General features: G+C 41.8%; 1 protein-coding gene across 1 annotated transcript in view; it reads right to left on the reverse strand.

Annotated features, from left to right (window-relative positions):
- Nucleotides 1–12,681, reverse strand: part of LOC139760195 (dnaJ homolog subfamily C member 10-like) — a 590,762-nt gene that overhangs the window by 532,014 nt on the left and 46,067 nt on the right. The window contains exon 2 of the mRNA XM_071683129.1: nt 12,183–12,348. Within this exon, the coding sequence (XP_071539230.1) occupies nt 12,183–12,338 (156 nt within the window). The 5' untranslated portion in view covers nt 12,339–12,348. The remainder of the gene's footprint in view (nt 1–12,182; nt 12,349–12,681) is intronic.

Here is a 12,681-nt window from a genome sequence, read left to right on the forward strand (position 1 = left end):
AGGTTGAGGGGATTTTCATTTCCTGTGCGGCAGGGTGGCGACGGGAATGAATAAAGGCAGCAAATATGAATTATGTACATGTGTATGTATGCATATGTCTGTGTCTATATATATATATGTATACGTTGAGACGTATAGGTATGTATATGTGCGTGTGTGGATGTGTATGTATATACATGTGTATGTGGGTGGGTTGGGCCTTTCTTTCGACTGTTTCCTTGCACTACCTCGCTAATGTAGGAGACAGTGACAAAGTATAATAAAAGAATAATATTTATGGATCTGGAGAAGGCATATGGTAAGGTTGATAAAGATGTTTTGTGGAAGGTTTAAAGAGTATATGATGTGGGCGGTAAGTTGCTAGAGGCAGTGAAAAGGTTTTACCAAGGATGCAATGCATGTGTAGGAGTAGGAAGAGAGGAAAGAGATTGGTTCCCAGTGAATGATGGTTTGCAGCAGGGGTGTGTGATGACTCAATGTTTATTTAATTTGTTTCTGGATGGGGTGGTTAGGGAGGGCAAGATTTTTGGTGAGAGGGGCAAGTATGCAGTCTGTTGTGGATGAGAGGGCCTGGAAAGCAAGTCAGTTGTTGTTTGCTGATGATGCAACCCTGGTGGATGATTCGGGTAACAAACTGCAGAAGTTGGTGACTGAGTTTGGCAAAGTGTGGAAAGACGAACGCTCACAGAAATGTGAATAAGAGCAAGGCTATTAGGTTTAGTAGGGTTGAGGGACAAGTTAATTGGGAGGTAATTTTGGATGGAGAAAAACAAGAGGAAGAAGCGTTCTATATATCTGGGAGTGGGTTTAGCAGCGGATGGAATCATGGAAGTGGAAGCGAGTTACAGGGTGGGGGAGGGAGCGGAAGTTCTAGGAGCGTTGAAGAATGTGGGAAGGCGAGAACATTATCCCATGAGCAAAAATGGGTATGTTTGAAGGAATAGTGGTTCCAAGAATGATATATGGTTGCGAGGCATGGGCTATATATAGGGTGGTGTGGAGGAGGGAGGATGTGTTGGAAATGAGATGTTTGAGGACAACATGTGGTGTGAGGTGGTTTGATTGAGTAAGTAATGAAAGGGTAAGAGAGATGTGTGGTAAAAAAAAGAGTGTGGTTGAGAGAACATAAGAGGGTGTTTTGAAGTGATTTGCTCATATGGAGAGAATGAGTGACTTCAAATTGACAAAGAGGATACATGTGTCAGAGGTAGAGGGAACGTGGAAAAGCAGGAGACCAAATTGGAGGTGGAAGGATGGAGTGCAAAAGATTTTGAGCTATCGGACCTGAACATACAGGAGAGTGAAAGGCGTTCAAGGAATAGAGTGAATTGGAACGATGTGGTATACCAGGGTCGACATGCTGTCAATGGATTGAACCAGGGCATGTGAAGCATCTGGGGTAATCCATGGAAAGTTTTGTGGGGCCTGGATGTGGAAAGGGAACTGTGGTTTTGGTTCATTACACATGACAGCTAGTAGAGACCGAGAGTGAATGAATGTGGCCTTTTTTGTCTTTTCCTAGCCCTGATTCAATCCACTGACAGCACATCGAACCCGGTATACCACATCGTTCCAATTCACTCTATTACTTGCAAGCCTTTCACCCTTCTGTATGTTCAGGTCCTGATTGCTCATAATCTTTTGTACTCCATCTTTCCACCTCCATTTTGGTCTCCCACTTCTCATTCCCTCAACCTCTGACACACATATCCTCTTTGTCAATCTTTCCTGACTCATTCTCTTCAATAAACCCTCTTCTGCTCTCTCAACCACACTCTTTTCATTACCATACATCTCTTTTACCCTTTCATTACTTAATCAAACCACCTCACATTGCATATTGTCCTCAAACATTTAATTTCCAACACATCCACCCTCCTCTGCACAACCCTATCAATAGCCCATGCCTCGCAACCATATAACATTGTTGGAATCACTGTTCCTTCAAACATACCCATTTTAACTCTGAGATAATGTTCTCACCTTCCACATATTCTTCAACATTCCCAGAGCCTTTGCCCCCTCCCCCACCCTGTGACTCACTTCTGTTTCCATGGTTCCATCCGCAGCTAAATCCACTCCCAGATATCTAAAACATTTCACTTCCTCCAATTATTCGCCATTCATATCTACCTCCTAATCAACTTGTCCCTCAACCCTACTAAAACTAAGAACCTAGCTATTATTCTCAGCTTTCTTCTTTCACACAGTTTACCAAACTCAGTCATCAACTTCTGCAGTTTGTCACCTGAATCAGCCACCAGCACTGTACTGCCAGCGAACAACAACTGACTCGCTTCCTAGGCCCTCTCATCCACAACATATTGCATACTTGCCCCTCTCTCCATAATTTGATTTTACCTCCCTAACAACCCCATCCATAAACAAATTAAACAACCATAGAGATATCAAGCACCCATGCTGCAAACCAACATTCACTAGGAACCAATCACTTTCCTCTCTTCCTACTTGTAGGCATGCATTACTTCCTTGATAGAAAACTTTTCAATGCTTCTAACAACTTACCTCCCATACCATATACTCTTAATTCCTTCCACAGAGCATCTCTATCAACCTTATCATATACCTTTTCCAGATCCATAAATCCTACATATAAATCCATCTGTTTTTCTAAGTATTTCTCACATACATTCTACAAGGCAAACATCTGACCCACACATCCTCTACCACTTCTGAAACCACACTGCTCTTCCCCATTCTGATGCTCTGTATATGCCTTTACCCTCTCAATCAATAAGCTCCCATATAATTTCCCAGGAATACTCAACAAACTTATACCTCTGGAATTTGAACACTCACCTTTATCCCCTTTGCCTTTGTACAATGGCACTATGCATGCATTTTGCCAATCCTCAGGCACTTCACCATGAGCCATACATACATTTAATATCCTTACCAACCAGTCAACAACACAGTCACCCCCTTTTTTATTTATCAAATTCCACTGCAATACCATCCAAACCTGTCACCACAATTGCCGGCTTTCATCTTCTGCAAAGCTTTCACTACCTCTTCTCTGTTTAACAAATCATTCTCCCTAACCCTCTCACTTCGCACACCACCTCGACCAAAACACCCTATATCTGCCACTCTATCATCAAACACATTCACCAAACCTTCAAAAACTCTATCATCAAACACATTCACCAAACCTTCAAAATACTCAATCCATCTCCTTCTCCCTTCACCACTACTTGTTATTACCTCCCCATTAGCCCCGTTCACCAATGTTACCATTTGTCTTCTTGTCTTCTGCACTTTATTTACCTCCTTCCAAAACATCATTTCATTCTCCCTAAAATTTAATGATAACTCTCACCCTAACTCTCATTTGCCCACTTTTCACCTCTTGCACCTCTCTCTTGACCTCCTGCCTCTTTCTTTTATACATCTCCCAGTCATTTGCACTATTTCCCTGCAAAAATTGTCCAAATGCCTCTCTATTCTCTTTCACTATCAATCTTACTTCATCTCACCAGTCACTACCCCTCCTAATCTGCCCACCTCCCACCATACTCATGCCATGGCATCTTTTGCACAAGCCATCACTACTTCCCTGAATACACACCATTCCTCCCTCCCCCACTCCCCTTACGTCACTTGCTCTCACCTTTTTCTATTCTGTACTCAATTTCTACTGGTACTTCCTCACACAAGTCTCTTTTCTAAGCTCACTTACTCTCGCCACTATCTGCACCCCAACATTCTCACTTCTTTTCTGAAAACCTCTTTATACATATATTTATTCATTCTATTTATTATACTTCGTTGCTGTCTCCCACATGAGCGAGGTAGCGCAAGAAACAGACAAAAGAATGGCCCAACCCACCTACATACACATGTATATACATAAACGCCCACACACGCACATATACATACCTATACATTTCAATGTATGATAGAGTTGATAGAGATGCTCTGTGGAAGGTATTAAGAATATATGGTGTGGGAGGCAAGTTGTTAGAAGCAGTGAAAAGTTTTTATCGAGGATGTAAGGCACGTGTACGTGTAGGAAGAGAGGAAAGTGATTGGTTCTCAGTGAATGTAGGTTTGCGGCAGGGGTGTGTGATGTCTCCATGGTTGTTTAATTTGTTTATGGATGGGGTTGTTAGGGAGGTGAATGCAAGAGTTTTGGAAAGAGGGGCGAGTATGAAGTCTGTTGGGGATGAGAGAGCTTGGGAAGTGAGTCAGTTGTTGTTCGCTGATGATACAGCGCTGGTGGCTGATTCATGTGAGAAACTGCAGAAGCTGGTGACTGAGTTTGGTAAAGTGTGTGAAAGAAGAAAGTTAAGAGTAAATGTGAATAAGAGCAAGGTTATTAGGTACAGTAGGGTTGAGGGTCAATTCAATTGGGAGGTGAGTTTGAATGGAGAAAAACTGGAGGAAGTGAAGTGTTTTAGATATCTGGGAGTGGATCTGGCAGCGGATGGAACCATGGAAGCGGAAGTGGATCATAGGGTGGGGGAGGGGGCGAAAATTCTGGGAGCCTTGATGAATGTCTGGAAGTCGAGAACATTATCTCGGAAAGCAAAAATGGGTATGTTTGAAGGAATAGTGGTTCCAACAATGTTGTATGGTTGCGAGGCGTGGACTATGGATAGAGTTGTGCGCAGGAGGATGGATGTGCTGGAAATGAGATGTTTGAGGACAATGTGTGGTGTGAGGTGGTTTGATCGAGTAAGTAACGTAAGGGTAAGAGAGATGTGTGGAAATAAAAAGAGCGTGGTTGAGAGAGCAGAAGAGGGTGTTTTGAAATGGTTTGGTCACATGGAGAGAATGAGTGAGGAAAGATTGACCAAGAGGATATATGTGTCGGAGGTGGAGGGAACGAGGAGAAGAGGGAGACCAAATTGGAGGTGGAAAGATGGAGTGAAAAAGATTTTGTGCGATCGGGGCCTGTACATGCAGGAGGGTGAAAGGAGGGCAAAGAATAGAGTGAATTGGAGCGATGTGGTATACCGGGGTTGACGTGCTGTCAGTGGGTTGAATCAAGGCATGTGTATGGGGGTGGGTTGGGCCATTTCTTTCGTCTGTTTCCTTGCGCTACCTCACAAACGCGGGAGACGGCGGCAAAAAAAAAAAAAAAAAAAAAAAAAAAAATTTCAATGTATACATACATATACATAGACAGACATATATACACAAGCACATATTCATACATGCTGCCTTCATCCATTCCTGCCGCCACCCTGCCACACATGAAATGACCCCCCCCACGCATGCGAGCAAGGCAGCGTTATGAAAGGACAACAAAGGCCACATTTGTCCACCCTCAGACTCTAGCTGTCATGTGTAATGCACCCAAACCACAGCACCCTTTCCACATCCAGGCACCACAAAACTTTCCATGGTCTACCCGACACTTCACATGCCCTGGTTCCATCCACTAACAGCATGTCGACCCCAGTATACCACAGTGTTGCAATTCACTCTATTCCTTGCACGCCTTTCATCCTCCTGTATGTTTAGGCCCCGATCACTCATAATCTTTTTCACTCAATCCTTCCACCTCAAGTTTGGTCACCCACTTCTTGTTTCCTCCACCTCTGACACATATATCCTCTTTGTATATCTTTCCTCACTCATTCTCTCCATGTGACCAAACCATTTCAATACACTCTCTTCTGCTCTCTCAACCACACTTTTTTCATTACCACACATCTCTCTAACCCTTTCATTACTTACTCGATCAAAACACACTACATATTGTCCTCAAACATCTCATTTCCAACATATTCACCCTCCTTCGCACAACCCTATCTATCGCCCATGCCTCACAACTATATAGCATTGTTGGAACCGCTATTCCCTCAAACATATCCATTTTTGCTTTCCAAGATAACGTTTTTGCCTTCCAGACATTCTAAAATGCTCGCAGAACCTTTGCCCCCTCCTCCACCTGTGATTCCCTTCCACTTTCATGGTTCCATCTGCTGCCAAATCCACCCATATATCTATAACAGTTCACTTCCTCCACTCTTTCTCCATTCAAACTTACCTCCCAAATGACTTGTCTCAACACTACTGAACCTAATAACCTTGCTCTTATTCACATCTACTCTCATGTTTCTTCTTTCACACACTTCACCAAACTCAGTCACACTTCTGCAGTTCCTAACACGAATCAGCCACCAGCACTGTATCATCAGCGAACAACAAGTGACTCACTCCCCAAGCCCTCTCACCCTCAACAGACTGCATATTTGCCCCTCTCTCCACAACTCTTGCATTCACCTCCCTAACAACCCCATCCATAAACAAATTAAACAACCGTGGAGACATCACACACCCCTGCAGCAAACCTACATTCACTGAGAACCAATCACATTCCTCTCTTCCTACTCATACACATGCCTTACACCCTCAATAAAAGCTCTTCACTACTTCTAGCAACTTACCTCCCACACCATATATTCTTAAAAACTTCCACAGAGCATCTTTATCAATTCTATCATATGCCATCTCCAGATCCATAAATGCTACATACAAATCCATTTGTTTACTAAATATTTCTCACATACATTCTTCAAAGCAAACACCTGATCCACACATCCTCTACCACTTCTGAAACTACACTGCTCCTCCCCAATCTGATGCTCTGTACATGCCTTTACCCTCTAAATCCATACCCTCCCATATAATTTCCCAGGAATACTCAACAAACTTATACCTCTGAAATTTGAGCACTCACCTTTAACCCCTTTGCCTTTGTACAATGGCACTATATGTCCCGCCAATCCTCAGGCACTTCATATATACACTATATTTATTTTATTATACTTTGTTGCCATCTCCCGTGTTAGCAAGGTAGCGCAAGGAAACAGACGAGAGAATGGCCAAACCCACCCACATACACATGTATATACATACATGTCCACACACACAAATATATATGCCTATACATCTCAACGTATACATATATATACACACACAGACATTCATATATACACATGTACATAATTCATACTGTCTTCCTTCATTCATTCCCATCGCCACCCCGCCACACATGGAATAACAACCCCCTCCCCCTCATGTGTGTGAGGTAACGCTAGGAGAAGACAACAAAGGCCACATTCGTTCAAACTTATTGTCTGTCATGTAATAATGCACCGAAACCACAGCTCCCTTTCCACATCCAGGCACCACAGAACTTTCCATGGTTTACCCCAGACACTTCAAATGCCCTAGTTCAATCCATTGACAGCACGTCGACCCCAATATACCACATTGTTCCAATTCACTCTATTCCTTGCACGCCTTTCACCCTCCTGAATGTTCAGGCCCCGATCACTCAAAATCTTTTTCACTCCATCTTTCCACCTCCAATTTGGTCTCTCACTTCTCATTCCCTCCACCTATGACACATATATCCTCTTTGTCAATCTTTCCTCACTCATTCTCTCCATGTGACCAAACCATTTCAAAACACCCTCTTCTGCTCTCTCAACCACACTCTTTTTATTACCACACATCTCTCTTACCCTTTCATTACTTACTCGATCAAACCACCTCACACCGCCTACTGTCCTCAAACATCTCATTTTCAGCACATCCACCCTCCTCCACACAACTCTATCTACTGCCCATGCCTCACAACCATATAATATTGTTGGAACCACTATTCCTTCAAACATACCCATTTTTGCTTTCCGAGATAACGTTCTCAACTTCCAAACATTTTTCAACGCTTCCAGAACTTTCATCCCCTCCCCCACCCTATGATTCACTTCCGCTTCCATGGTTCCATCCGCAGCCAAATCCACTCCCAGATATCTAAAACACTTCACTTCCTCCACTTTTTCTCCATTCAAACTTACCTCCCAATTGACTTGTCCCTCAACCCTACTGTACCTAATAACCTTGCTCTTATTCACACTTACTCTCAGCTTTCTTCTTTCACACACTTTCCAAACTCAGTCACCAGCTTCTGCAGTTTCTCACATGAATCAGCCACCAGCAATGTATCATCAGCAAACAACAACTGACTCACTTCACAAGCTCTCTCATCCACAACAGACTACATACTTGCTCCTCTTTCCAAAACTCTTGCATTCACCTCCCTAACAACCCCATCCATAAACAAATTAAACAACCATCGAGATATCACACACCAATAAAAACTTTTCACCGCTTCTAACAACTTCCCTACCACACCATATATCTTTAAAACCTTCCACAGAGCAACTCTATATGCCTTCTCCAGATCCATAAATGTTACAAACAAATCCATTTGCTTTTCTAAGTATATCTCACAAACATTCTTCAAAGCAGACACCTGATCCACACATCCTCTCCCACTTCTGAAACCATACTGCTCTTCCCCAATCTGATGCTCTGTACATGCCTTCACCCTCTTAATCAATACCTTCCCATATAATTTCTCAGGAACACTCAACAAATTTATACCTCTGTAATTTGAGCACTCAACTTTATCCCCTTTGCCTTTGTATAATGGCACAATGCAAGGATTCCACCAATCCTCAGGCACGTCACCATGAGCCATACATACATCAGATAACCTTACTAACCAATCAACAATACAGTCATCCCATTTCTAATAAATTCCACTGCAATACCATCCAAACCCACTGCCTTGCCGGCTTTTATCTTCCGCAAAGCTTTTACTACCTCTTCTCTGTTTATCAAATCATTCTCCCTAACCCTCTTACTTTGCACACCATCTCAACCAAAACACCCTATATCTGCCACTCTATCATCAAACACATTCAACTAACCTTCAAAATACCAATCAATCTCCTTCTCACATCACCACTACTTGTTATGACCTCCCCATTAGCCCCCTTCACTGAAGTTCCCATTTGTTCCCTTTTCTTACACACTTTATTTACCTCCTTCCAAAGCATTTTTTTATTCTTCCTAAAATTTAATGATACTCTCTCACCCCAACTTTCATTTGCCCTTTTTTTCACCTCGTGCACCTTTCTCTTGACCTCCTGCCTCTTTCTTTCATACATCTCTCACTCATTTGCATTATTTCCCTGCAAAAATCATCCAAATGCCTCTCTCTTATCTTTCACTAATAATCTTACTTTTTCATCCAACCACTCACTACCCTTTCTAATCTGCCCACCTCCTACACTTCTCATCCCACAAGCATCTTTTGCGCAAGCCATCACTGCTTCCCATTCCTCCCCTACTCCCCTTATGTCCTTTTTTCCCACCTCTTTCCATTCTGTACTCAGTCTCTCCTAGTACTTCCTCATGCAAGTCTCCTTCCCAAGCTCACTTACTCTCACCACTCTCTTCACCCCAACATTCTCTCTTCTTTTCTGAAAACCTCTACATATCTTCACCTTCACAAGATAATGATCAGACATCCCTCCAGTTGCACCTCTCAGCACATGAACATCCAAAGAGTCTCTCTTTCGCGTGCCTATCAATTAACACGTAATCCAATAACGTTCTCTGGCCATCTCTCCTCCTGCAATTGTAAGTCTCAAAACACTATTCACTTCTCAATCTTTTGTGATTACTTTTGTTTAACATTAGTACAAACACATAATTTTGATTCATATGTTGTTTTTCTATGTGAATAAAGGTGTGCAAATTTGCCCATTGTCCACCTAGAAATAGGTAGATTTCAGATTATCACTGTTCTGGTCACAAAAGCAATGTTTGTGGGCAATAATAGCCTTTTCCTTTTTACACATAAACAATTATGAAATAACTTACTACTCAGGAACAAAAATTGTTACGGTGTTATCAAGTGAATGAATATCTGTTATGTACATAACACAGTAAAATAATCATTGATACAAAAGAAAAGGATACTGACTAATAACAGGCCCACTAATGGGAAGAGATTATGTGCATGTCTGTCCCATGAACTGCCCATGTCACCATGGCCATCAATGCCGAGCTATGTCCACAAACCAAAAAGTCTTTTTACACCTTCCTGTGTTAAGGATAATTCCATGATCACTTACATTATCTATGTATGAAATGGCCCTTGGTATGCAACATGATCCTAAGGTACTGAGAGCTCTGAATGGTTTGGAACAGTGGGTTGGTGACACTAACCTGGTGGTGGTCACAAACTAGTTAAGAGCAGACTTGTTAGTCAAGTAAATGGCTTCAATGATCCAAGGATTGACCAAAACGGGAGAACAAATAAGTAACTTCCTCAACAATATTGTTAAGGCAGAAATGATCCTAACCCCGATATTCCCAAGGAAAATCTTGTAGCTCATGGAACAGATCACAGAGAGGAAACAGTATATCTCTAATCTCAAAGTACATTTCTCCCTATCAAAGGATTATTCCAATTTCATTTATGCATCAGCTCTTACTCAAAAGAATATTTATTTTTTTATTTATTTATTTTGCTTTGTCGCTGTCTCCCACGTTAGCGAGGTAGAGCAAGGAAACAGACGAAAGAATGGCCCAACCCATCCACATACACATGTCTATACATACACGTCCACACACAGCACATATACATACCTATACATCTCAATGTATACATATATATACACACACAGACATTATATACCCATGTATATAATGTATACCCATGTATAATTCATACTGTCTGCCTTTATTCATTCCCATCGCCACCCCACCACACATGGAATAACAACACCCTCCCCCTCATGTGTGTGAGGTAGCCCTAGGAAAAGACAACAAAGGCCCCATTCGTTCACACTCAGTCTCTAGCTGTCATGTAATAATGCACCGAAACCACAGCTCCCTTTCCAAATCCAGGCCCCACAGAACTTTCCATGGTTTACCCCAGACGTTTCACATGCCCTACTTCAATCCATTGACAGCACGTCAACCTCGACCCAGGTATACAACATCATTCCAATTCACTCTATTCCTTGCAAGCCTTTCACCCTCCTGCATGTTCAGGCCCTGACCACTCAAATTCTTTTTCACTCCATCTTTCCACCTCCAATTTGGTCTCCCACTTCTTGTTCCCTCCACCTCTGACAAATATATCCTCTTGGTCAATCTTTCCTCACTCAATCTCTCCATGTGACCAAACCATTTCAAAACACCCTCTTCTGCTCTCTCAACCACACTCTTTTTATTAACACACATCACTCTTACCCTATTATCACTTACTCGATCAAACAACCTCACACCACATATTGTCCTCAAACATCTCATTTCCAGCACATCCACCCTCCTGCGCACAACTCTGTCCATAGCCCACGCCTCGCAACCATACAACATTGTTGGAACCACTATTCCTTCAAACATACCCATTTTTGCTTTCCAAGATGATGTTCTCAACTTCCACACATTCTTCAAGGCTCCCAGAATTTTCACCCCCTCCCCCACCCTATGATCCACTTCCGCTTCCTAGTTCCATCTGCAGCCAAATCCACTCCCAGATATCTAAAACACTTCACTTCCTCCACTTTTTCTCCATTCAAACTTACCTCCCAATTTACTTGACCCTTAACCCTACTGTACCTAATAACCTTACTCTTATTCACATTTACTCTCAACTCTCTTCTTTCACACACTTTACCAAACTCAGTCACCAGCTTCTGCAGTTTCTCACATGAATCAGCCACCAGCGCTGTATCATCAGCGAACAACAACTGACTCACTTCCCAAGCTCTCTCATCCACAACAGACTGCATACTTGCCCCTCTTTCCAAAACTCTTGCATTCACCTCCCTAACAACCCCATCCATAAACAAATTAAACAACCATGGAGACATCACACACCCCTGCCGCAAACCTACATTCACTGAGAACCAATCACTTTCCTATCTTCCTACACGTACACATGCCTTACATCCTCGATAAAAACTTTTCACTGCTTCTAACAACTTTCCTCCCACACCATACATTCTTAATACCTTCCACAGAGCATCTCTATCAACACTATCATATGCCTTCTCCAGATCCATAAATGCTACATACAAATACATTTGCTTTTCTAAGTATTTCTCACATACATTCTTCAAAGCAAACACCTGATCCACACATCCTCTACCACTTCTGAAAAGAATATACAAATAAATTTCGGACCAGCAAGCAGTCGCACAGATGAAGAAAAGAAATTACACCTATCCTGATACATATATACAACTATCCTGATACATATATACAACTATTATATTTCATGACTCTTCATAGAAGAGTTGGACAAGCAAATCATTATTATGACAAAAATCCCTTACCGTATTTTTGTCAGGATGATGTTTAAGGGCTTTCACTTTAAAAGCCCTTCGAATTTCCTTCAAGTCAGCATTCTTTTTCACTTCAAGCAGCTCATAAAAATCTTCAGCAAATGCAATAGCATACAATAAACTGAGAAGGAACACTTTGCTCAGCATCCTTGCCTGGCTGTAAATGAATACTTTTTTGTAACATCATCCAGATAAAGTATCTAAAAACATTATGATAGCATATATGAAAAACACTGAATGTTGACACTCCTCAAATGTATATAATACTACAATACTTAAACTTGTGTAGGGAAAATAACTAGACATTGGCTGAACCTGACTACTCATGGATTCATTTTATGGAAAAGAAAAATCATCAGAGCTTCCTAACATACTTACATTCTTCACATGAAATCACTTCCCCTCAAAGACTCTTCATCTTTGAGTATAGATATCAATATTGTCCTGTTGTGAAAACATTACCTCAAGATTGAATTAAAACCTAGGGGAA

Source organism: Panulirus ornatus, chromosome 35 (assembly GCF_036320965.1).
Source record: "Panulirus ornatus isolate Po-2019 chromosome 35, ASM3632096v1, whole genome shotgun sequence".
NCBI classification, from domain to species: Eukaryota; Metazoa; Arthropoda; class Malacostraca; order Decapoda; family Palinuridae; genus Panulirus; species Panulirus ornatus.